The 27,671-nt window shown below is 42.1% G+C and overlaps 1 protein-coding gene and 1 long non-coding RNA gene across 6 annotated transcripts in view; one reads left to right on the forward strand and one right to left on the reverse strand.

Moving 5' to 3' along the window:
- Positions 1–24,298, reverse strand: part of RNF144A (ring finger protein 144A) — a 68,844-nt gene extending 44,546 nt beyond the window's left edge. For 2 of the 5 annotated variants that reach the window (XM_051778342.1, XM_051778341.1), the window contains exons 1-3: positions 23,674–23,822; positions 5,284–5,373; positions 673–785 (exon numbers count right to left, since the gene is read on the reverse strand). In XM_051778342.1, coding sequence (XP_051634302.1) covers positions 673–742 — 70 coding nt within the window. In that variant the 5' untranslated portion in view covers positions 743–785; positions 5,284–5,373; positions 23,674–23,822. Of the gene's footprint in view, positions 1–672; positions 786–5,283; positions 5,374–23,673; positions 23,823–24,278 lie in introns of those variants that run through there. The other 3 variants (XM_051778343.1, XM_051778348.1, XM_051778347.1) reach the window with 3 other exon arrangements.
- Positions 24,299–24,409: 111 nt separating this feature from the next.
- LOC127466966 (uncharacterized) lies at positions 24,410–25,225 on the forward strand. Its single transcript, XR_007902910.1, has 3 exons — positions 24,410–24,689; positions 25,022–25,074; positions 25,176–25,225. It is a non-coding gene; the product is annotated as an uncharacterized LOC127466966 (long non-coding RNA).
- Positions 25,226–27,671: the final 2,446 nt, after the last annotated feature.

The following is a 27,671-nucleotide window of genomic DNA, read 5'->3' on the forward strand; positions in this document are numbered from 1 at the left end:
AAATGGCTCTAGAGGAAGAATTCAGGCTGCTGGGCAGAGACCTCTTCTCCCGGGGGCTGGACAGCAATACAGGCTCTTGCACTTGGGTACAACACTTCAATACTGAGTGACAAACTGAGCTTAACTTCTAGCATAGATTTCAATCACCTGAGCCTGTCTGAGGAGAATGCACCAATACCTGCTAGTGACCTGAAATAACCAGGAAGTCTGGATTGCTGCAATGCCAGCAGTGGTCAGAGACTTAGCAGATGGAAAAAGCAGGCAAAGTGGCATGTACTGCATAAAGCAATATAATTATCCAGTTTACAGACTGTTTGTACTCTCTCCTGCCTTTTCTACTAATACTCAAAATGAAATGTTTTCTTCTGTGCAGATTGGTTTTGTTTTTGGTTAAAAGAAAGTGTGGTTGAAAAGTGGCTGTTGTGCTTGGAACAGCAAGCAGTGAGGTTTGAGAGAGCTCTGAGTTCCTGGAGAAGTTCTTTCCATAGTCCCTGAGAAAAATACTTTGCTTATGCAGCTCAGCTTATGCCTGTGACAGGCCAGCCACCAACCTGCTTTCTCTCCAGGCCTGGGCTCAAGGCTTTACAGAAATGGGAACAAGCACACCAAGATATGACAAAGACATTTAAAGGAGAACTGATTAATACAACAAGCTGTAAATCAGCCTTTTACCACAATGGAAAAGGAAAAGGATGAAGTGCACAGTTCCTTTCTGAGATGCAGAGCTCTTCAGCAGCTTCATTCCTACTGGCAGTTCTTATTCTGAAGTGTTGTTTCAAGCCAACCTGCAAATTTTATAGGAAAGTGAAACTGGACTGAGACGTGCAAAAAGCAAGCCAGAAGAAAAATGGAAGAACTTAATTTCTAACTACTGGGGATAGCGGGAATATTGCTGAGATGACAGCAAACATGGAGAGAGCTATCAGTTCCTGTTGGGATCAATACACTAACAGGAGAACAAAAAACTGCAATGGGGCTTCTAATTTTCTCTGATTGATGTCTGAAAAATTTCTCAGTTACCACTATAATGAATTTGTGTACATTGCATTCAAAAGAAGCAGAAAAAGTGGGAGACAGCTTGTGAAAGCTCAGGAACTTTGTTATGTAGCAACAAGACCCTTTTGCACAAGACAGATGATTGCTTAAAGGACTAGTATGCAGTGGGTGCCTAACTTTATGAAGGTCATAATACACAACAGCAGACAACTGCCTTGACTTGTGCCTCCTTCCCTACTTCCATACATTGCCAGTACATTCCAACACATTTAAAGTACTGGAACCCTACTGCTTTTCCCTGTTGCTTTGTGCATCTGCAGTACTCAGTGTCCCCTATCCCTTCTCACTTTGCTGAACTGGAAGAAAAGAATTATCCCCAATTCCACTGACTCTTGCAATCACAACAGAAAGGTGATCAGTTATACAGAACTTGGAACAACCTATACAAAAAGCCAATTTTACATATACGTGAAATCTGTAAAAAAAGTGAACATTTGCAGTCAGATTTCATTCTACAGACTGAAAAAGAAGAGAGAAATAACTCCCCTTCAGGTTTTGATGTATGATAGAACCCCAAAACATCTTTTCAATCTGAACTTATTAGAAGCTAATACTACATTCAAAAAAACAACAATCCAGCAACACCAAAACTACAAAAATTAAGGAAAAAACCTCCAGTATTTGAAACAAAGCCTCAGAAATGTAACCAACAGCTATTTATTTCAATAGGATGCCAAGTTCTTCTGCAGCAATAGTGGGACATTCAAAACTAAGAATTAGAAAGCATGAAGACCAAGGCAGCCTTACCTGGTAAGAACCACTTCCATGTTGCTCTGCACAAGCCAGACCCAAATATACAAACAACCAGGCAAATAAAGGAATGCAGATGGCTTGAGAATGAGCTAATTTACTTTTTAAAATTTTCCTTACTGAAAAAAAAGTATTTCCAACCTTCAAATCCTTCTCGGCTATTGGGGGAGATTTTTTGTGACTAAAGCTAATAAGTAAGTTTAGTTTTACATCCTATAACTAAAATAAAATTTTACTTTGTGGCCAACACTACAGAATGAGTTTGTCGCCTCCACAATGCAGTTCTGCCCTCTAGTCACAGGCTAAAAAAGCAATACTTGACTTTTGCAGGCAGATTGTATTTACATTTTTATTAAATTGCATTAGCTATCCATTTTCTAAGTTGGACTGAGCCAAGCTGTGCCTTTGGCTACTGCTGAGACATAATATCATTATCACCATAATTATTAGTGTATCACTGGAGCCTGGTCACCCACACTGCACACTTGTCACTAAATTATTGTACACTGACTCAGTTACAGAGGTCTCAGCCACCACTAGGGTTACAGACAGCTACTTAGAAAACATCTTTATCTAAGGCAAAGCCAAAATATTTTGATTGCTTCCTTCCACAGTGAAATAAAACATTAAAACTATTTTAAAGGTTATAAACAATGAGATAAAATTAACAACTCTATTAGAAAATCCCACAATTTCAAGCCAACACTAGATCACTAGAGAAGAATTTTGCATTTTACTGGCAAGCACTGACTTTCTCCATCTGCTTGCTTCTCTCCCTACTAATGAGCAGGAGCAAGTTACATCTTCGAAAGCATCTTTAAAGATGACAAGAGCACAAGCTCTTCTCTATATTTTTAGGAAGGTTCAATTAGTTGTGCCACTATGCCCACTATCACACTGATAGGATTGGTAGACTCTTGTCTGCCAGACAAGGAAAATCAGAGGGCAACACTCCTCTGCTTTGTATTAATCGTCTGAGCTATGTATGGTATGTTCTTGTTCGTTACACAAATACCTCATGATCATCCATATGCCACAAATATTTTCCAATACAGACCTCTGCCAGGACATGCTCCATTCCAGTAATCCTTCAGAGCCATTTCAGTGAAATAAGGCTGGCAGGCAGCAGAAAGACTGAAAAGCTCAAGGCACATTTCAGCTATGTATGTGCACAACATGTCAGAGCTGCTCTCACACTGATCATCCAAGTCCATAAAATATCACAGAAGTTCTGGCAAATGTGAAACAAGAGCAAACAGCCACACAACTGAGCTTTCTGTTTCTTTCGGGGAAAAAAGACAGACCAGTCATGCATATCTTTCCAAGAGACTGGATACAGGTCCAGAGAATACTTCACATATTTTTCCCCTTGTGTTTCAGAAAATGGGATATGGTGCCTGGAGAGGTTTGAGGATCTTCAGAAACCCCAATAGAAAAATACACAAGCAGTGAGAACCAGCTGCACTGCTGATAAGAACACGGTGGAAAATGGGTACAGAGGCAGATCCCCACCTACGCCCAAAGGCATGGGACTCTATAGGAGAGGAGTGAAGAGCTGAACCCAGGCAAAGAGGCTGGGGGACTTTGGCTTATTTGCTTCACACATGGAGATCAAGAAGAGCTTAGTCACTCCTTCAATACACATGATGTAAGGTAATGCAAATCACACAATGAGAGAGGAATTATTTAAGATAAAAAGAAATCATTGACCAAAAGGACAGACATATAAACTTGCCATTTCCGATCTGTTATAGAGATTTTCTTTAAGTTTCTAAGTATCAGAGAGGAATTACATGTTTCTATTATAGCTTTTCAAAAGTAGGCAAAATGCTGATTACTTGTAAGCTGAAAGCTTATAAAAGCAATTGACTAGCTATAGACCAAACTGTGAGGGACTTAAAAAAAATAATTTTCACTTCTCTGTATTTATATTTTAAATCAATCAGTTAAATTAAAGAAGAAAACAATGAAATTGTACAATTTTTTTGAACCTCAATTTCCTTTTTAAGCAAGGGATATGGAAAATAGTATCAGACATTTTGGTTTTAAATGAAATTTACATCTCTTTTCTTCACCTCCTTCCATTTTGTTTTTCTGCTAGTAAAAAAAGATGTGGCAATACAGATTTTTCCACTCAGTAGTAAAAAAGGGAACAAGAAAAATCTAAATGAGAAATATTTCAACTAGCTATACAATTAAGAAGTACTTCTTTACATTAAGATATGTTACTCAAGGGGAGCACACATCTTGTTACATTAAAAACTCAAATACAAACCAGTGAGGCCATGACTATGTTTTCACAAGAGGTTTTTCCTGTGATCAGAAAGAGTCAAGCAAAAACACCATTACATTTTGACGATTAAGCCAAAAATAGAAGTTCCAAAGAAAAGGAGAAAAAAAAAAATTACAATCTGCGAGCCTGAAAGTATGACTTTTCAGTGCTACTTCCAGAAGATGCATGCACACAAAGGTGGCATTGTTGGGGAAAACAAAGCTACCAACAGCAATTCATGAGGAAATGAGGAATCTAAAAATATTATTTCTGCATATAACCATGTTAGTAACCACAGCAGTGTTGGATCAAGGGTTGGACTTAATGATCTCAGAGGTCCTTCCCAACCCAGTTTATTCTATGATTAGAGCAAGCATAATGCAGTACTTGCAGATCTAATGATATTTGCAGGATGATCTTTTCCAAACCACAGAGAAACAGAATGGCTTAAGTTATTTAAACAGAATTTTTACTGCCTTCTAAAAGACAAGAAGATAAATATGTACTACTTTTTTTTACTGACTGGAAACACATTGATCAAATATATGAATAATTTGCTACGCAGTACAGATAGAACTGTAGCTACCACAAAAAGAAAATCACACTTATTATTCCACTTCCTTATTTGGAGTATGGAGTACATGGGAAACTGAACTATTAAATCAAGAACCATATATGAAAGCAAAACAGGCTCTGTTACAGAGATATAAAGAGACGTATATATATATATATATATATATATATATATATATATATATATGTTGAGATTTAAAAATAAAAGCCTAGTGAACCCATTTTAGGTAATACCATAAAATTGCACTTTTCAGATAGTTGCCAAACTACAGCAAAACAAGTCTCTCTGTGACTTGGATTTTGCCAGGAAGATAACTAGAATGTAGTTTGTTGTTTTTCTACATTTCTTTGGTAAATGAACCCTTTTCATTCTAGAGATCCTAGAGATCCATAATTAAAATCAAATTTTGACAAATTCCCTCCTCTATAGTACCTCAGGCTATGTGGTTTCTAGTTTTATGGAGAACCAAACAGCAGTTCCAAAGACTATAAAACCCATCTCTCAGGCTCTTTTTCTCCCCTCTCTCAGCTTCTGTTGGTGTAAGAGTCCTATGAAAGAGTGGCTGCACTGGAAACTGCATCTGCCTGTACCCTGGCCAAGTGTTGTCAAGACAGTCAAGGCAAATGCCTACCACAACAATCTCTCCTTTGTCAGTCACAGGGATTCCATGAGAAAGCACCAACCAGTCTAGGAATTTGGCTCAAGGTAGTGTTAGACAAGCCTGAAAGAAAAAAAAAAAAAAAGATAATAAGGGTCAGACTTTATTTAGATTGATTGTATGAACCCGGAACTAACAGCTCCATTTTGCCAACGAGCTTTTAAAATTGTGTGGTAGCACAAGCAGTCTTAGCAAAGACAGACAAAATTCACCTCCTAACCCATTCTACTCTCTGCACTTACTGGATCAGTTTGCACTTAGCAGCTTGGAAAGATTAATCTCATTACACAAGAGAATTTTACTATTATTATTTTTGTCTTTATCATTGAATTTCCAAGCCTGAAAATTTACATTTTACTATCACCCTATATATAGCTGCAGCCCCCATGACCCAGAACATCACCAATTGTATCCAGAGCTAGGTTCAGGGACTTCTTACATATAAAACCAGCAGTGAACTACAACAGCTTTTGTCACATTTAGCAAAGCCTCTGTAGAAACTGTACTAGGAAAACATACATACAATGTACAAAGCCCACTACTCTGAGAAAAAAAAAAAAAATCAGTCTGTAGGTAGAGCATTTTAAAAATTATGATGAGATGCCAGGGAAAAGAGGGAAACAAAGAGGAAGAGCTGGAAGCTACTGTGCAGCAGGAAAGCTATGATAATTGCCATCACAGAAACATGGTGGGATGACCCACAGAACTGAAGTGCTTCAATGGATGGCTATAAATCCTTTGGAAGGGAAAGACAAGGAAGGAGAGGTGGTGGGGTAGCCCTGGAGGTCAGGGAGTGTTTTGACTACACAGAGCTTGATGATGGGTGAAGTGTTTATAGGTAAGAATTGGGGGTAATAAGGCCAATAAGGCAGGTATCCTAGTGGTAATCTGTAAAAGACTGTCCAACCAGGATGAAGAAGTAGACAAAATATGCTATAAGCAGTTGTGAGAAGCACCATGATTACTAGCCCTGTTCTTTTGGGAGATTTCAAACTTACCAGATACCTGCTGGAAATACAATAAATCAGAAAGGAAACAGCCTAGGACATTCCTGGACTGTGTGGGAGAACTTCCTGAAACAGTTGGCGAGTGACTCAACCAACAGAGGTGCTTCACTAGACCTGCTTTTCACAAATACAGGACTTGTGGGTGATATGATAGCTGGAGGCTGTCTTGGGCATAGCAATTATAAAAGGAAAGTTTTTGATCCCTGAAGTAAGAAGAGAGGCCAAAGAAGGAGACATTATGACCTTAGCAACTTGCAGAAGTACTACAAGAATGTCATGAGGTTATTCAAGGAGAGAATGAGAAGGGCCAAAGCCTAACTAGAACTAATTCTGGCTACTGTCATAAAAGACCTTAAAAAGTTTCTATAAATACATCAGCAACAAGAAGGTTAAAGAAAATCTCCATCCTTTATTGAATGTGGGGGAATATAGTGGCAAAGGCTGAGGAAAAGGCTGATGTATTAATGTCTTCCTTGCCTCAGTTTTTAACATAAGACCAATTGTTCTCAGGGTTACCCAGCCCTCTAAGTTGGAAGACAGGGAGCAGAATGAAGCCCTCATAATGCAAGGTGAAATGGTCAGCAACCTGCTACACCACTTTGATGCACATAAGACTGTGAGGCTGGATGGGATCCACACTCAAGTGAGGAAGCTGGTGGACATGCTCACCAAGCCACTGTCAGTCATTTACCAGCAGTCCTAGCTAACTGGGGAGGTCCCAGGTGACTGGAAGTTAAATGTGACACCTATCTATAAAAAGGGGCAGAATGAGGATGCGGAGAACTACACACCTGTCAGCCTGATATCGGTGCCAGGGAAGATCATGGAGCAGATCATCCTGAGTGCCTTCATGTGGCATGTACAGGACAACCAGGGGATCAGGCCCAGACAGCATAAAAGGTAGATTCTGCTTGATCGACCTGATCTCCTGTAACAAGGTGACCCACTTAGTGGATAAGGGAAAGGCTGTGGATGTTGCCTACCTAGACTTTCCTAAAGCCTTTAATACCCTTTCCCACAGCATTCTCATGGAGAAACTGGCTGCTCATTGCTTGGACTGTTCACCAGGTAAAAAACTGGTTGGACAGAAAGGCCCAGTGTTGAGTAGTAGTGAATGGAGTTGCTCCAGCTGGTGGCTGGTCACAAGTGGTGACCCCCAGGGATCAGTCTTGGGGCCAGTCCGATTTAATGTCTTTATCAATCATCCAGATGAGGGGGTCAAGTGCCCCAGTAAGTTCCCGATGACACCACGCTGGGCAGAAGCACTGAGGGTAGCAATGCTCTGCAGAGGGATCTGGAAAGGCTGGATTGATGGGGCAAGGCCAATAGTGTGAGGTTCAAAAAAGCCAAGCGCCAGGTCCTGCCCTTGGGTCACAACAACCCATTCAGTGCTACAGGCTTGGGGAAGAGTGGATGAAAAGCTCCTGGTGGAAAAGGACCTAGGGGTGCTGGTCAACAGCCAGATGAACACAAGTCAGCAGTGTTCACAGGTAGCCACGAAGGCTGAGGGCATCCTGGCTTGTATCAGCAACAGTGTGGCCAGCAGGACCAGGGTAGTGATCACTTCCCCATACTTGGCACTGGTAAAGCCACACCTTGAATCCTGTGTCCAGTTTTGGGCCTGTCACTTCAAGAAAGACATTGAGGTGCTCGAACAAGTTCAGAGAAGGGCAGTGGAGCTGGTGAAGGGTCTGGAGCACAGGTCTGATGAGGAGCAGCTGAGGGAGCTGGGATTGTTTAGCCTGGAGAAAAGGAGGCTGTGAGGGGGGGAACCTCATTGCTCTCTACAACTACCTGAAATGAGCTTGTAGCCAGGTAACAAGCAATAGACCAAGAGGAAATGGCTCAAATTGCACCAGAGGAAGTATAGATTAGATATTAGGAAAATCTTCACCGAAAAGGCTGTCAAGCATTGCAATAGGTTCCCCACGGAAATGGTGGAATCACCATCCCTGGAGGTATTTGAAAGACGTGTAGATGTGGTACTTGGGGACATGGTTTAATGGTGGACTTGGCAGTACCGGGTAAACAGTTGGACTTGATCACCTTAAAGATCTTCTTCAACTAAACAATATTACGATTCTATAAATTCAGAACACAGCAATTGGCAGTAGTCTTACTTTCACTGCAAGCTATTTCCCAGTTTCAGATTTATCCAATAGTGTTGTTTCTCAGAGACAAATCATCAGCTCAGTTCCTTTCCAACAAATACTCAAAAAACTTATATCCCAAACTGAATATGTAGATTTTTAACATAAAACCTACCCTTTGCTACCAAATCTAAAAAAAAAAAACGCAGCTTGGAACCAGTTTATAACCAAACACAAAAGATTCCAGTCTTCCTTATTCATCCTAAATTTTAGACAACATGCTATTCAAAAATATTTTTAATTATAGAAGTTCCAAATGTTAAAGAATGCTTCAAGAAATATGCATTTAATTCCCGAAACACTCGCATCCTCCACTCTGATTTCCATGTAGAGGGAGATGTGATATGGGAAAAATATGTACCATAATTTTAGGAAAAACAAACAAGTAGTTACTGTTACTCAGGCAACCAATACTTGAAAAATGCTCGTATATATATATATATATATATATATATATATATATATATATATATGCACTGTAAGATTCAAGGCTACTGATCAGCTATTCAGTCAGCAGCTATGTCACCAAAAAGAGGTTCCCCCCACTCACTTCAACCTTCCCCTGCTACTTCTTTACAACAAGTCTTGCTTGAAAATTAGGAAATCTGACAAAATATGTTACTACCCTCTTCCTAAATTCTCTTGACATTTCAGGAGGAAAAACAAACTGGATTTTCATTATGGTGTAACTGTTTGTAAAACAAGAAAACTACTTCCTTACGGTTAGAAGGGCTATTACATTGTTAACCTGAACCCCACAAATTATTACATATTCCCAAGTACCCTGATAAGTGCAATTAACTTGTATATGGATAACAAATACTGCCTGGGCACATGACCTGCCTTGGGCTGGAAACCTCAGAAGATTCACTACTTTCTCTAATGGTGGGAAGTGTAATTTACTGGTTTAAAGAGCTAAAGCCATTCACTTTTCCATTTAGGTGTAACTAGAAACACTGGTTGAAGACCTATCACTCTGTAAATGAGAGAAGGAAGAAAATAAATTAAAAAGGGAGAGTAACAGCAAGTCAGTACAACATACTTGTCAAGGCAGTCTCTTCTCATACTGTCAGGGTATGGTTAATGTTTAAGCTGCTTAAGAACTCCGTTCTCAAAATCTCTACCACAGACATTTTTCAGCTCTTCTGCCAGCCCTTCTTTTTGCTTAGTACAAAACTTGTCCCATCCAATACTCTCAGTCATTGCATCAGCTTCATCCAACTTACACATCTCCTGACCTCTTTCTTCCTCTTAAAACCTTGCCCTTGCCAGCACTTCACTCAGTAGTTCACTAATTGCTCTACCGGCACTGCCTTCCTGAGGCCCTCTCTTCCACTTCTCTCTTTTAAAGGCTGGAGGGATCTTGAGGAAACAAAACAGATTTTATCAGCAGCATTTCTCTCCTGTTTGCTCCTGGGCAACCTCTTCCAGCCACAAAAACTCAGTTATCCTCTCTACAGAGGGAACTCACAGAATTACCTCCTATTTGAAGCCTCTCTTATCAAAACTGGAAATTTCAACCCTTCTCTCTGACGTTTCCTTGGAGTTATCCAGCTCCTAGGTTAAGCTCTACACAGAAACAGACAAACCTCTTATCTCCCCTCCCATACAAGACTTTCCCCAAGAGGTTCTTCCTTGATCAGCCAGCATCCTGCCAGTCCTCCAGCCTGCAGGATGATTATTATACTCAATAAGAAGCTGTATGTCTAAGTCCTGTAAGAAAGGACATGCATAATATACACAAAATGCAGTCTTTCTATTGATCTCTCAAACAACTAAAATGTTTATCCTGGCACTCAAGATGTTCCTCCTTTTCATGGGCTTCAACCAAGCGAATCCGATCTTGAGAAGCTTTTCTGATGAGACATAAGCAATGGTCATCTCACCCACATGTCGCTGGGCTATTTTGACCCTTTCATTGATTTATTATTCAATTAATGTAAAAAAAACCTTCAAACTCCTTTCCCATAACTTTAATAACCTTCTCAGCCTGTTTTCTCTTGATCATTTTTTACCAGTGTTTTGTCCTCCATCCCCAGCAGGGAAATATCTCACAAAGACCTGACAGATCAATTCATTTGACAGTTATCAGACATTTGTCTTTGGATGATACCAAGTCTGTCCTAAAATTATCTGAACAGGGATCCAAATAACTACAAATAAAAACACAGGGGGAAAAAACAAAAGTTGCTCACACCTCACCTTTCCCAGGTTCACTTCCAGGAATTTTTTCACCACTGATAATTACTGTGGCTCTTTCTATACCTTCTGCAGGTTTTTAAAAGACCTTTTAATGATCCTAGTGAAAACTAGGATCAGATACAGAATTTAAGAATTACTGCCATTAATGCATTGCAAGGAGAAATATGTTTATTTTATAAATCCCATTACCCAAGTATTAAATTAGACCTCTCTTCTCTTCCTCCAACAGTGCACTGGTCCCTTAAAAGTTCTGCATCCAGCCTGATCCCTAACACTTTTGCTGAGCTGCTGTTTTTCAGGATGCAGTCCCCCATGCCCCATGTCCAGAAAACTTTTCACCAAGAAATCTGAATGAATTCAGCCCCATCCTGCATACATACCTTTGGTTTTACTCATCAAAAACAAATAAATGCTTTGTGGCTACTTACTGATTATTAAAATCTAGTAATGACAGACTGGTAAACAACATAATTGGATGCCTTTATTTTTTTAAAGCTTCTGTCTTAGAAATTAAAATGTTAAATGGTGTCTTGCCCAGGCCCAGTCCTGAAGCATCTTGATTTTCAGTTTATTTTTCACAGACATCTACTTGTTTATATTTTACAGGCAGCTGCTGCTCCATTCACCTGGCATGCTTTTGCTGACGTGTTGTAATGGTTTTCCCAACAAGAAAGCCTATTGTAGAGAGCCACAAGCTGACAGGCAGAATTAGGAAACCTGTATCAGTCTCAGCACAGGACGAGCAGCAGATGTGAAAAGAAAGGCTGTGGGATCTGCTCTATATTTGTGTGACAGCCCATGGTTCATCTGTTTTTTGTGTCAGCCAAGAGTAGCTAGGAGGCACAAATGGCCATGAACTCATCTCTCTCCACTCCACCCTGTCAGAGCTGATGATGCAGCTCACAGTCTGGCAGCCACAGGGTCCCAAGGACAAATGTCAAAGGACACACAGGAAAGAAGATGAGGTTTGACAGGTTATATGCGTGCAAAGGAATTTCAGCTTTGGATTCTCATCTTTACTTATGGTGGTGACAACATGTGATTATGAAAAACGTGATTTCCTTGCCAGCCTCCTTATCCTTGTCAGGAGACAGCATTTCATACAGTCCTACACTGTCACCCCTACCCACAGAGAGACACAAGGTGAAAGATGAGATCCCTCAGCAGCAATGCTCCCACAGCAGCCAGGGACACCACACTCGTCAAAGGGAAATTCTGCTGTGCAAAGTATTTACATGCCACAACCAAATTGAAACCCTGCGGTCCCTGTGCCATGGAGGTCACACAGAGTTACATCCTGGAACACTTAGGCAAAACTTAAGCATATAGCTCAGTGAAGAAAGCACATATGAGCTCTGGGTAAAGCTCCCTGCTGTGCAGAGCCAGCCTAAGCATGCTGTCGCTCAAGCCAGGAGATGAAATTCCCATGGACTCCCTGACAGAGGAGGAAGCTACTCACCCGCCACAGTCCTTCCCCTCCTTCCCTCTGGTTTACATATCTCACACCATTTTCTCATAGCATGTGCTATTCAGGTTACCACAGCTGAACAGCTATTCAACTGGCTGGTTCACAACAATAAGATGCTTTTTATCAGATCAGATGCGGGAAGCTCTTTAAAGGCTTTTTACAGAAAGCAGCTACATGATTTCAAAAAGGCAGAAAAGCTCAAAGCATAGTGATAAAAGGTATTTTAATAGATCCATTCATACTAATACAGGAGATACTGTGTGCTGAAAACAGGGAAATAATACACTTCTAACATGATAGGCCAGAAGATTTAATTACTAGCTTTGCTTTGAACCTGACAGCTATTACTATTCTACTAACTCTTGGATGCACTTCCAAAGAAGCCTTGTCATTTCAGACTTTTAAGAAGAAGTGGTTGGATTTAACTGCCAGGTTTACTAAAATGTGTAATAGAAAACCACAAGAAGTAAGCCTTCATGAGAAGACAACTCCCCCCCACATACACACCTGCTCATTAATAAGTTGGAATGGAAAATGTCTTCCCTATATGTTTCCTCTACAGTAAAGAACAAAAAAATCAAAACCTACTGTTAACATAATTAAATTAGCACTTCATATTTATCTTACTGGACAAGCTTTCCTAAGCCTTCCAGACGAACTCTAAATGCAATAAAGTTGACAAAATATTCCATGAATTTCTATAAAAAGGGAGGGGTAGGCATATCATACCACTTGGAACAATATTGAAGCTGTGTAAGAAAAAAACGCTTTTTCTACATGGCTAGTCTAGTTTCTTAAGAAAAAGTATTAAAATAATTTTACTATGACTGGTATGGAAGGGTGAAGGGATGTAAAAAACAAGTCTAAATATTGCAACTTTTCTATCCATTCCTCAGAAGTGTACAAGAACATAAATCCATTTTTTAATTCCTCCATTTGCAAATATTTTTAAAGTTATTTTCACTTTATGTACTAGAGAGAAATTAAGCTAAACAATAGTCTAAGGTTCGGTCTGACCTAGAATTTGATACAGATTTAACCTGACCTGATTTTGACAGTCAATCAGAAAGGGACCAAAGAATTTGCTGATCATCTCAGATACACTGAAACACACAAAGTATTGGCTGAAAGAAAAAGGAAATTTTCATTTTAAACACCCTACATTCACATTCCTATAGTCCTGAAACATCTACATTCCCTCTTGAAACCTGAGCCCACAGGAGTCAAATTGGGTAAAGAGAAACATATGGGGCAACTCCTTTCAGGTTAAGAAGTGGCTGCACAACACAGGACAGAGGCACAGAGGTGAACAGAGGTACAACTGCATTTTGCAGAGCCTAAGCCAGATGGACTATTTGGCAATGGTTTGATCACTGTGACTGGCAGGTGAGTTGCCCAGTCAAAACAAAGGCAAAACAGGAAGCAAGAAGAAACAGATACAACAGCATTATCCCAAAGCATATGCTCTCTGTATACCTAGAACTTTGGGGAATACCCTCCCTATGTCGGTTGGATCAGAGTTGTACAGTGACTGCCAATACATATCTTGTGTTGTATCAGCACATTTACCAAAGGTACTCTGTCAGTCAAGAGAGGACTATGGTTCTTGGATGGAAAAGGGAGTTAGATCCACAATTTATCTTCAGTTTTCTGCCTCAAGTTTCCCATGTAGCCTCAAAAATAACTCAACCAACCAACAACCCCCCCCCACACACACATAAAAGAACACGCGGACAGTGTGTGAAAGAAGATTGGAAAGATGCAAATGGGAATTGTCATGAAGGAAAATACAGCTCTGTATACAGGCACACAGCCCCTTCTCTGTGTACTCCTTCCTAGCATTGCATGCAATGCTACAATTCATACCACCACAATTGCCAAAGGCCCATTCAGCCTGGCTGCCTCCATGGCTAATACCAGACAACTCTCTGAGAGGGTTCTGGAATAACTCATATCTTCTCTGTCATACAGTACTGCTCATTCATTTACAGGCACACCAAGCTTTCACATATTAAGAGTTCGAACAGTTTTAAGATGTACCATCACCTGTTCATTTTGGGACTGACTACCCCAAAGCCACACTCTTTGCATGTGCATCCTTTGCATATGTGGTACTTCCCCAGAACAGATGACATCTGCCAAAGTATACTGCATCAAGAGGAAAGCCACTGTATTTACATTATTCTTTTCTGAGTAGCTCATATTTTTTTTTTCTTTCGACAGTTTCATTATATTCCTTAACATCCATAGGAAATGTCAAAATCTAAAACTGGCAAGTATTTTTGGAAATAATTCAGACGGAGTAGCCCTATTTCAAAATATTCTCATTTCCTTATTTCCATGTACTGAATGGCTGCTGAGTAGGAAGAAAAAAAATTAAACTGGAAGAAGCTTTTTGTATTATTGTTATGAAATGCAACTTGTTTTAGAGGAATATGAAAAGAGTATATTCAGAAAAAAAATTCTCCACTAAATGAGGGAATCTTTTCTGACCCCTGTAGACTTTCCATCACTGTAGATACTTAATAGTTTTAAATGCCAGAAGCCACCTCAATTAAAGAGAAAGTGAATTTGGCACTTAGACTCCCTAAGCACATAATGATGCAATCACAGAAGACCCTCTCAAGCATTTAATAAATGCATCAAAACATGATGTGCTTTACCTGATGCATATATTGAAAAATAAGATGTCCATATAAAATAGAAACATTAGTCTTTTAAATTATTTATTATCTTGTTACAGAATTTACCATTTTCAGGTAGTGCCACGGTCGGAGGGGGGATGGGGCCGTGACACAGCACGGAGAGGTCCGTAAGCAAGGCAGAGGTGCAAATGGAATACTTTATTGAGGTGTGCCCGGGGTTTTATGAGTTCAGGTGCGGAAAGGGCTAGAATATGGGGTGGAGCATGAGACAGACAAACAGGGGAACAAATCGGGGTAGGGACACAGGGTTAAGGGGAGGAACGTGGGAGGAACCGGGGAAGGAAAGGGCGAATGGTAACTGTGTCCTCTCTGCAGCTTCTGCAGCTTATCAGAGAGGGGAGCGGGGAAGCAGAGAGCAGGCGAACTCGTGCAAGCCCAGGCATGCCCGGGCTGTGCACTGTGTCGTGTGGATACAAAGCAATACACATATCTGAAACCACATAATAACGGGAAAGTCCATAGCATAAAGTCCTGTCAATTGCTCTATGTCTTTCTCCACGCCTGGAACCGCTCCCATCCTGAATCTTGCACCTTCACATGGTAGTGTAGTTCTGCATATTTTCACTGAATGAAAATAATCAAAGCTCTGATGAATGTCTGGGTGAGATATAGTTGAGTAACCTCTGATTTTCTCCCACACAAGCACTGTAACAGCTGTACAACAGACTTTAGGTAACATGAAATACCGAAACCGAGATCTACAGCTCCTATGAAGAGCATTTCCCACACACTTCTAGGAAAACCTATTTGTTGATGGTCAGATACAAATCTCCTGCAGCCTTTCAGCAATTACAAGAGCTCAGGTACATACTGTCTTTCATTTAAGCCTACTTGTTTTAAGTTTCTTTGTAGAGATTTTTTTTTTTTTAGGAGAGCAGTTTCCTCTCTTTATGTAAAACTCCAGATACTGTGAATTCTTCATACCCAATAGGGCTAGATAAGTCCCATGTTAAGGGAATCGTATGAAAACTCTCTTGGTATTAAGAAAAGTGGATTTTCACATTAGTTGAGGTGACTCTGATAGGACATCCTAACCTGCACATATTTTTTTACCCTGGTACTCTCCAGGTTATCATTTTAGTAACACCACCTAGGATAGCACAAAAAATGCTTTGTTTTGCAGAAGGTTTTGTGGGGGTTTTTTCCCCCTTCCAAAAATAGCACCATCTTTACCCTTCTTCCACTGTTCAATATCAGAATTGGTTGATGCCACAGTAAAAATATGCTGCTATTTCAATGAAAAGAATGGTTCAGTCTCATGGGGTGAGAAATGAGCATGCATAAGAAAAGATATTAAGGTGAGAGGGGGAAAAGCAGAGATCCTGACTGACCCTGCTGCCCCTCTAGTGATCCCTCCTGAAGCTGCCACTGGCAGCAGCGTGTCCTGCCAGCAAAGTGGTACACCACTATTATTAGCACAGTGAGGGAGCACGACAGTTTGACTGTTCTTTATATTGGCAGCTGTGTTGAATCATCCCATCCAAAAACAACTCCTATTAATGAAAGTTACAAGGACAGGCCTATGTTGGTCTGGACCACTACAGTAGAATCATGGACTACAGGACATAAAACCAAACCAAAGAAACTCCCCAAAAAACCCATGAAGACCTTTCAGACAAGAGAGCAAAACAGTGAACTTTGCAAGAAAGAGCAGACCCTGTTACATTTACCTGTAACTGTAAAAAAAGCTTCATAGCAGTAGTCTAAATCGAAAAGCAAGGGAACACAGCCATAAATACTGGATTTCATTCAAACCTGTGAACTTCAGCTTTTTAAGGAGCTAATGGAAATGTTAACTGACTGATGCAAATATTTAGCACGAACTGACAGTTTGCTAAAAAGACTATCACACTCTTTGGATTTATGAGTCGTCTATGAATTCCTCATACTTCGATTTTAGGCTAAATATGTAACATGAACTGAAGCCAGAATTACCCTGTTACTCCCTCTGAAGTGAGATTATTTTTTTCAAAGACAATGACAACCTGGAACAAAAGAACAGAAGACAGAGAAGTGGGTTATTACCCTCCTAATGAAGGGGATGGACAGTAAAACAACCAAGAACTATTATGTTTCATGCTCAATAACAGTCAAGGGTAAAACATTTGAGAATGGATCTTCAGACATAAATCCATGCAAAGTAAGTGGCCAATGCTGCTGCTCTAGTGGGACACCACATCATGGAAGAAAGGAGATAACAGGAGGTTACATATTCTGAACACAGCCATAGCTGATGCCCACTGACAGCAGCAGTGTCTGCTCCAAGCAGCAGTGGATGTGAGAAACTACAGTAGAGAGAAGGATGAACTCACACTGTAGAGAATAGCTCTCTCAGAGCCAAAAGGATCCAAAGTACAGGGCACAACCAAACACGCACATGGAGCCAACAACAGCATGGAGAGGTGCCAGGGTCATGCTTAGTGCAAGCTCCACATGGCACCAATATTCCTAGAGTAACCTTTCCCAAGGCCAGTGGCTGCCACATCACAAGAGAAAGACAAACAAACAAGCCTTGAGATAAACTTACACCCTGCAGGTGAGTAAAAATAGCTGAACATCCACAAACTTAAAAGGTTTTTAACTGCTTACAATCAGAGGTGCAGATAAGATAATACATACTGCACCCTTAGGAAGTGGTTGGTTCCAATTCATGTAGCAACTACAAGGTTCACCACCACGTTGTGCTTAACAACCTGTACACAGTTCATTTCTCAGTCATTAACAGGAAGAGCTGACTGGTCCCTTTTACCTGCAACTTCTGAGGCACAAAGCTTATGACCTCAGCTTGGTCTTAGGTGCAAAAAAGAGCCCAGCAGGTTCCAAATGTGGTCCTGAGGATCAGCTGAGACCAAACTTTAAGATGCAATAGGCACCAATGGCTCACCTGAGCTAGCACGTGCACCCTGCAGCTGTGACCATGGTTATCCTACCTCTCCCAGCTTTCCAGCTACAGCTAGTGAGGCCTAGTGAATGTTGTCACTACATCTTTGCTAGACAGCAAGACACACATACACAACTAGGAAAGCGTAACAGACACAAGCATAATGTAGTAATTTCAAGTAGAGAGAAATGTCACCTACTAACCTTTCAAAAATCTAAGATGTCAACAAATATCAGAAAGACAATGAAAAAATTGAAGAGCTTTACTAAAAAGTATGGTGGGTTTTTTTTCTAATTTAAATATGGTCTGCCTTTACACAAATCTAAGACACCTTCCACATCCTCATCATGTATCTTTGCTCAGCACTTTTTCCACAAAAGTAAGGACAGTACACATCAAAGATAATAGTAATGCATAATAAATCTAAAGAAAGTAGGTGTAGGTGTTTTCTCCTCTAAGTTCCAACTGCATGACAAGGAATACATTAATCATGAAGGAAGATGATGGTCCACCATTAATCAAGTCAGCATGACAAGATAAAAGACCATAAGATGTATTCAACAGATACTAGAGTGCAAAAGTGATCAGCTAACTGAAAGGGTCACACAGGGTCTGTTTACACAAAACAATTACTGAGGAGAAATACAGAAATAAGACTAAACTGTTTCAGTTTGTGTCCTATCAAGTTATGTTCCGCTGGGGGGACAATCTTAATACAACATAAGAATCCTAAAAGTTTCTGGGGTGCCTAAAAAATTGCTACTGCAAGGTAAACGTAATAAAAAGATAAGAGTTCAAATAATCATTTTAAAATAAGAATTCGCACAAGTAGAACATGTATGAAGAACAGTAATAAAATGTTTTAAAAAAAAAAAACAAACAACCTTTCCCTTCTTGTCATGAACTTTTTGCCACATTATAAAGCTACTTGGAGCTAAAGACTAAACACTTGCTCTTCTTCCATATTCAGAACTGTTGCAAAAATAACCAAAAAGGAAGTAACAGTCTAATTTGAGACAATGTAAAAAAAATAGGAGCACAATGTAAGTTGATTTGTAAGCAACTGAGCCAGTAAAATCCAGTTTCCTAGGAATGTGTGTCAAATTTGTAGACAGAGCTCAGACTTCAATCTCTCCTTCAGCAGGCATCTTTCCATCTGCTGAGGCTACCTACTGCCAGAAAATTGTAGGTTTATTGGAGATAAGCTTCTACTCTCTCAAAAATGCAACTGGAATGGCTCAAAAGATTCAGAAGACAAGAACAAGAGGGAAAGTCAGACATTCACAGAAAGAGTTGCATGCAATCTCTATTTTCTCAGAAAACCAGGCTAAAAATATACGTACACTGACTGCAAATAGCTTAGTCTTGTATTTGCAGACTGTGCTGGAGACATAAGCCTGACTGCACAAGTCACAGAGCATCGCTCTCATTCTGTCTGGATGGATGTATTTCTTAATACGGGTATAGAGAGATGAAGGGGAAAACTGTTCCCTTAAGCAGCAATAGAAGGAAAACCAGAGTTAAATAACATTCATGTTCCTCCTAAGAGGACAGACGTTGTCCAAAGCATCAGGCCCAGAAAAATACAGTTGCTTTAAGCAATGCAGCAAGACCCTTCCTATCACCCCAGGGCAAGGAATAGCCTCTGCTCACTCACACCACCACAGCTACCCCGTATGGTCACATACAGGGAGACAGTCCTGACTGGAAACTGTGTGAAATCCTCCTGGGAGGCCTGTAACACTCCATAGGAACTGGCAACATCTGGGCACTTCCCAGAAGTCCTTCAAAAAGAGCATCTGGCTGTACTACAGGCCCAGGGCCACAGCAGATCCGCCATCCTGAGTTATTCTGGGGATCATGCTGCATGTGTAGCTTCAGCAACCAACTACCAGGCATACCTATGGTAGGAACAGAAAGACTGATCCATCAGAAAGACCCTCTTAAATACCACAAAACTGAAATAGTCTCAGGTTCCTCACAGAATGGTTTTAGTTAGAAGGGGACCTGTAAAGATCGTCTAGTCCAACACCCCACCATTGGAAGTGTTCAGGGTGAGTGGGACAGAATGCAATTACTTTTAATAATTCTCCCAGATCTGTCCCCTATTAGATGCTGTTTAGAGAAATTCAAGAATAAAAAAATATTTGTTTTTATATATATAAAACATTATATAACAAAATATCACATATAGCATAAGTTTTATGTATGCATATATATAACTATATATACAAAAGGAAATAAATATCTGTGAGATTATGAAATCTGCATAGAGTCTTACCAGCAATCAAACAGGAAGTAAATCAACTGTTAAACAGCAATAGCAGAAATAATAAGAATAGGAAGAAGCTGATCACATACCAGATTATGGTGGGCTAATATTGAATTTTGGCCTTAATGTACTTCCCTAATTTCATCTTCATATTCGTCACTAGCTAAGAGTCCTCCACAAGGGCTGAATGTGTACAGCAGTTGCCAGGTATTATACAATTCTTATAATGTATATGACCTATTTATTAGAGACTGGAGTTGAGATGAAGGTAGTTCAGCTGAAACTGTCTCCAAGAACCACTACAAGCTTTCATAGCTTGTAGTTTGTAGTGGAGTTCTATGATAACAGGAAATAACTCCAATACTACAGCAAAAACAGAACAGTCAGTAAAATTTCCAAGTGAAACTCAAGAAAAAATAGAAAGACTCCAAAACTATTGAATCTGGCTGCTCACAAGCAAAGCAGCGATCAGTGCAAACAAAGTTAAATGTTTGTATGTAGTGAAAAAAATTGTGCCTGAACCTGGTGAGTTAGAATCTTATTTTTCAGACAACCTGAAAGACCCATATTCATTCCCAAGTATTTCAGACAATCCTTTGGATATCATACAGAAAGAAAAGGAAAAGGTTATATTAAGTAAGCTTTAGTGCATTTCTTCAATCATAAGTCACTTCCATTCAATATAAACAGGAAGTAGTTGTATTAAACTGTCATAGTGATACTTGTAGGGTAACAGCAAGGTACTTTAATGCAAAAAGCTACCACTCACTTGTTATTCTTCGAATGAAAAGATGAAATGATCCTATAAGAAGGCAGTAACATTGTAATGCCAAGCCTAGAACTATCTGGTGGGAATTTTTTTCATCACCGTAAATGAAGTTATGAGACATATTGGTTCACTTACTCTGTTCCTCATTTTCTTCAGACTTTTGAGAAAGGACACTTATGGTGTCACCACTATAATGCCCCATCAAACAGTCAAGCTATTTAAAAACCTACTTTGTATTAGCACTGTCAGCTCCAGAATTTGCTGACTGCATATGCAGAAAAACTGTAAGCGTTTTTGATACCATTTGATTAGGAAGTATAAAAAACATTCCTATCACTTTGCAGCAGACAGTCAGAGGAGCAAGTGTATTTTCAACAGCCCCTCCCAGCCATCAGAACTGGAAAACAGACATTATCATTATGATCTTTTTGTCTGATCTCCTTCAAAAGGTCAGGGAAAGATGAATTTTATGAGCTCATTTCTGCAAAGTAAAACAGAAAAGGATCCTGCTTTATAATAAGAACAGCTGACTGCAGCCTAAGACTTGGCAGAATCACTAAACCATTGAAACAGAGTGGTGGATTCATTTGTAATTGTTTTCAGTTTCCTTTTTGTAACTCGGGATTTAAAAAGGTTTCTAATCAAACCATAGACTGCTAACTCAAGGTGTAACTATTGATATTACTCCACAGGAAGCACGGCAATCAATGTAACAGGTTCCAACTCCCCTGCTGCATCAGGTTTCTAGGAGAGAAAGGGTCTACATTTGCAGACCAAGCTGTGGGATGATCAGAGCTATTATTTTTCCCTGAATCAGCACTGGGAGGGCAAACAAGAGTTTTCTGCCAGCCTATGAGAGCACACTTGTAAATACAGCAGATACACTGAAGCCATTCATACCCACTCGATGACACTGCAGCCAAAATCCATGTTTAAGACAGCAGCCTTGTCCTCTGGCTTAACTAAAAGCAAAGCTATAAGAAGTTATTACAAAACCTCACATGAAATGTGACAAAGACTTGGAATGTAAAACAGCGGGAAAAAAACAAGAGCAACACATTAGAAACAAGGAGTTAAGAAAATATAGTCTTTTTTTCCTTAACAAAGCACTGCCTTAAAATACTAAAATAAGCAAAATTCAGACAGTAAGTGAAGATAACATAATACTGTGATTCAAGGGTAAAATCTTCAATAACTGCAGACGATAAACACATGATTTTATCTAGCAGGTCCTAGAATATGAATCAAGGAGATTTAGAAGTTAACTCTGTTTTACATAAAGGATGGTTCATCCAAAGTAGTTTTATCAAACACCTATCATTGTACTAGTATTTCAATCACAGACAGTTTCCCCCCTCATAATACACAGATTGCTCAAGAGGATAATGAGACGTGATGGCCAGAGAAAGGGGGGAGGGGAGTAAAGAAATAAAACTTCTTCCCGACGGCGGGGGTGGGGGAAATCCTGTCTTTTTCAAGCAACTCCTAAACAAAAGGAATTATTTCTCTCTCCCATTATCATTCTTCTCACTTGATCTTGTTTCTGTTGAGTATTTAACAAACTTCCAGTCAAGTCACTTTGACTGATGCCCCACTACCAGGAAAAAGCAATTAAAGTTCTCCCACACCGTGAAGTCCCTTCCAAGTATAAACAAAGCATTTTCTTTAAATGCACAGGTCTGCCCCTCAGGACACCACAACCCCACACACCCTTCCCCCCTCACCCCAAACCACCCCTTCACTACATCTGATGCTTGTAAGAGAAGCACACACTAGGTCAGGCCACCAGAAGTTTAAACTACTGATGTAATCTCTCCGGTAGCACTCTGCCCAAGAACGTGCAGCTTCAGCTGTAGCCACTCCTGGGTCAGCACTGATAAGATAATGTGAAATGAAGCAAGCCATTTCACAATGTAAACAGTTGTTTGGCTACACGGGGAACAATATAAACAAACGGATCTATTTATAAATCATCATTTATGCCTGTTGCAGAACAGGGAATATTATGTTCCAGTGTAGAAGCGACAGTCTTTCCAAGAATACAGCAAAAATACAAACAGCTTGTATCTTCTTCCATCAGCCTGCCCCGTTGACACTCCCTGTTCCAGTTCTATAGAAGCCACAAACACACGATGCGGGGCCTGATCTGTTCAGGAACAAGATACCCTTGATTTAAAAGGACATTGGCAATCCAGGGCGTGGGAGGCAACCTCATTATCGTACCTATGGTTACTTCCCACACCTCAAAAAAGTGAACGGTAACATCTCAGCTCAGCGAGAGAAGGAAAAAGCGAGACTTACTCCTACTTTTTCCACCTCTGAAACCCAAACGAACCGATTTCTCCCCACGCCGCAGACCTCGCTTGTATCCGAGAACATCGGCAGGGCACGGCACTTCACACACCCCTATAACCCCTACACTTAATTTCCCGCTCCCCTCAAGAGCGGCCACCGCGGTCCCGGGCGCGGGGCTCTTCCGAGACGCTTCGCCTCCTTTACGGAAAGGACCGGGCAGAGCACACGGGGCTCCGCGGAGCCGCTGTCACTGCGAACCCTCCGCAGCGCTCCGCCAGCAGCCCGCGCCCCGCCATACCCTGCCCGTGGCCAGGCGCCGCTCCCCGCGCACCGCCCAGGGGATCCGGGAGCGGGATAACACCACCCAGGGGCTCCGGGACCGGGATAACGCCGCCCCTGCCTACGGCACCCCCGCCGCGGAGAGCGCCCAGCACAGCCCTTTACGTAAGGGGCCGGGGGTGCCCCGCGCGGTCCGGCACCGCCTCCGGCCGCCCCGCCGGGGGGAACGACAGCACCCCCCCCGCCCCGGGAGGTGCCCCTGCTGCCCCGGGAGGTTCCCCCACCCCAGCCGGGCTCCCCACTCCCGCCGCGCCGGCTCCCCCGCCCGCCCTTACCGTGCCGCTCCAGCCGCTGCCGGCGCAGGTCGGCCCGCGGGCGGTGCGCGGCGCTGTCCCGCGCTGTCCCGCGCTATCCCGCGGAGCCGCGGCAGGGCGCCACCACCCCACCCATGGTCTCCACCCCCCGCGGAGCCGGAGTGTGCGCGGCGGGCGCCGCTCCCGGGCTTTTCTGCGGTGGGGGCGGAGGAGGAGGGCGGGCGGGGGCGGGCGCCATTAAACCACCGCCCCCCGCCACCACCCGCTTTGAAGCGGCCGCGCTACGCCAGGCACAGCGGCGCCCCCTGGCGGCGGCGAGTGCGGGGATCCCGGGATTTCCTGCTTGGCAGCGCCAGGCGGGCTGAGGGCGCCGTGCCGAGCGCCACCGTGCCGATCCCCGCCGTGCCGATCCCCGCCGTGCCGATCCCCGCCGTGCCGAGCGCCGCCGTGCCGAGCGCCGCCGTGCCGATCCCCGCCGTGCCGAGCGCCGCCGTGCCGATCCCCGCCGTGCCGATCCCCGCCGTGCCGATCCCCGCCGTGCCGATCCCCGCCGTGCCGAGCGCCGCCGTGCCGAGCGCCGCCGGCGGTTTTACTGGGGGGTTTTTAGCTGTTGTAAGGAATATTACCTTGGGTTGCCCGAGCGTGACGGCCCCGGCCCAGCAGGTCCTTCGGCGGCCGGAGAGAGCAACGGCGGCTGGTGGTGCAGAGGGGGCGGGGGGTTTGTCCTGCCTGCCGGGGAAGGGAGGAGGGAAAAGCATGGGAACCATGACGGGCAGCGGTGTGCTGCTAGCGCTGTCTGTCCTTCCCTGTTGTTGGTGCATGAGCGGATCAAGGGCCGGTGCTCCTCCGACAGGCACGGTGGGAGCCGCACGGAGCTGGGAGGCGAACGGGAGATGCCTGGTGGATTCACCGCGGCGCAGCTCAGCCCTCGCCCGGTCGCGGCGGGGGTGACAGAGTCCGGCAACAACCCCGGGGGTCACACACACGCAGCACAGCGGCCTCGGGGGTGACACACACACAAAACACAGCAGCCCCAGGTAAGACACACACATATAGAGCACAGCAGCCCCGGGGGGTGACACACACAGCATCTAGCTGCGGTGCTGCTCCTGGGCACCCTCACCCCACCTCATTATGCAGGGAACAAAAAAAAAAAAAAAGGCAAACGCAGGGATAAAAGACTAAGCCTCCCCTCAAACTCAGCCAAAATACTGTGAAAAGCTCGAGTTCACGTTGTCTGGTACCAGGGTTTGCACAGAGCCTCAAGAGGGGAGATGAGCTTGAGAAGCTGCTTATTTTCGGTCTTCTGAATAGACTGGCTTTTCCCTTTTATTTACCATGACAGAAGATAATCTTTTTTTGTCCTCAGATATTTATGGCTGGCTGTGTCTTTCCTAGCGGCTGTCATCCAAACAGCACAAGGTATTTGAACTGTCTTCTTCCCAGCACAGCTCAGTCCACTCAGGCTTGTAACAAACGCCTTTCATCACAAGGAAAATCACCACTATTGTCCTCCATTTTAGCCTAGATGCTGTCCTTGGCACTGTGCAAGCGGCCCCCTGCTAAATATGGACTACATCCTGAATTACAGATCTCTTGTGAATGCAGACATACATTCTTCGAGTATGGGTTACATTACACAAAAAAAGCAAACAAATAAACAAAAAAAAAAAACAACCAAACTTAAGAAAATAGAAACTTTTATTGAAATGTGCAACATACTCATGTGGAATACTTAGTGCTAAATATTTGACAGCATTATTACAAAATTCATCTTTTGTAACATTCAAAGATAACAGCATCCTTCTCACTGAAAAAGAGGGCATCCTAAAGTACATCTTAAGTGACAATTTTACTCATTACCCAAGGTATAGTCATAACTTTATCAGATGTTAGTTCCCCAAACACTCATTCTCTACAAATATTTTACAAATAGGACCAGCTCTGTAATGCTAGTACACTACTAGACTACACTGTGTAGCAGTACGTTCGGATACATGTCCGGAATAAAGACAAGTGCCAAAAAATACTCAAGCACACAAAATATCTTTTATTACAGTGAGAATAATAATAATAGTAATAAACTTAGCAAGAGGAATTAAAAACTAAAAAGAAAAAAAAGGATACAAAATAACTATCTTATCGGGTGGCATTAAAACAAATACTACGAACAGCATTTAATACAGTATTAACTAGTGAAAAAGGGATACCAAAAAAGGATCTTAACACAATATTATGGATAACACGGTATTGGTTAGTAAAAAGGGAAACTAAAGGAAAAAATACTATAAACATAAAAGGAGAATTAAAGGAACACTAAAAGGATATTAAAAAGTTTGTTCTCTCAGTTGCTTCCTATTAATAAACTGTGCTTACCCACACAGACAGGCCAGGGCTGTCAGGATCTGCAGCAGCTGGTCGGTACCCATGCTTAGCGGGCGTCCCCGCGGAGCAACACAGTCTCGGTGGTAGGATGAGTATCGCTCAACTCAGCAGCTCCGACACCCCATTTTTATCAGTTCCACATTACACTACGTAGGGCCAGTACGCAGTATAAGGTGATGCCTGAGTGGCAGCCAAACACCGCCTGATCATTACCTAATGGCAACAGTCTGCGCATGCCCTACTTGTAGGGCAAGGGGCGAGCGACCCCTGCCCACATAATCTTCCTCCCATCATCATCTTTCTCACCCCTATGTATGACCTCTACCATTGTGTTTCAAGGGTAGATGTATCTATCTTGCAATATGTAGCAAAACCAAGGAAGAACTCAGCTCTGATAATAGGGGATATCAGGCTGACTTGCTAAAAAGCACAATGGACCTTACAAGCTGACTTGTTGAAAAGCACAATGGACCTTACAATTAGCTTCTGCCATAAGTTACATTGTACCATACTCTAGCTAGTTTCACATCCTAATATGACTTCGTTCTCACGCCTCTATGCTCCATTGATCATCTAATTCAAAAATATCCCCCTTACATACCACCGCGTGATCAATGGTAGCAAGAGGGTGATAACGAACTACTCGAGATTGTAATGCATTTAGCCTGGTGTTTATCATTCGACGTACACATGTCAGTATACAGGGAATCATACACAATATGCATGTTATTATACATCCAACTATTGACAAGCCTATTAACGCTCTTCGTAACCAGGGCCATCCCCATTTCCATTCACCAAAGAGGTTCCATTCATCATGAACATGTAATTGTTGAGTAAGGGCTTTTAATTTCTGGATGCTAGCATGAACAGATTCAGAATGATCACTTAAATTCATGCAGCACATGCCCTCAAAATCTTGACAGCCATGTCCCTGGGCTAACAACAAAAAATCAATAGCAGCTCTATTTTGTAAACTTGCATGTCTAACAGAGTCTACATCTGTGAGCAATGCACTCAAAGCAGCAGAAGTAGCGTTAGCTTCTTTAGCCAACCAGCATCCTAGTTTATTTAGAGAAGCTAAAGCATGAGCAGTCCCTATCTGAGATATTATACTAGCAGTTATTCTTTCAGCTTTATTCCAAAACTCTACATCAGAGTTACAGTCTGGAGTAAACCGCCGTGTGCCACGTCTGCGTCTTCTTAGTTTAGGCAAGGTTACGCTGCGAGGATGAAAAAAGGTTAATTGTCCAAAGGTACAAGGGCCTCCTACAGCCTTTCCCGGAATACCTTTCCACGCTCTTTGTCCACAAATGAGAAACAGATCATTTGGGAGACCTATTGCATCAGATCCAGGAATAAATTGTTTTTGCAGAGTCTCATTGCACCAAGCTGATGCGTTCTTGTAAATATCTCTAGGAAAAATGTCAACTCCTCCTTCATTAACCTTGGTACTTGACGTATAGTTTAGGTAGAAGCATCGAGTTGCAGTTAATGTCCCTAAAATGTCCAGCTCTTGTGGTTGAATGGGTAAAGCAGGAAAATCATGCATGTATGTTAAAGACTTAATATACCAAGTAGCGTCCTTTCCGCTTTTAGCTCGCCACGATGCCTGGCACCACCAAAGAGGCTGC

The sequence above is a fragment of the Manacus candei genome, unplaced genomic scaffold (assembly GCF_025592945.1).
Source record: "Manacus candei isolate 608988 ecotype Guabito, Panama unplaced genomic scaffold, ASM2559294v1 h1tg000011l, whole genome shotgun sequence".
Taxonomy (NCBI): domain Eukaryota; kingdom Metazoa; phylum Chordata; class Aves; order Passeriformes; family Pipridae; genus Manacus; species Manacus candei.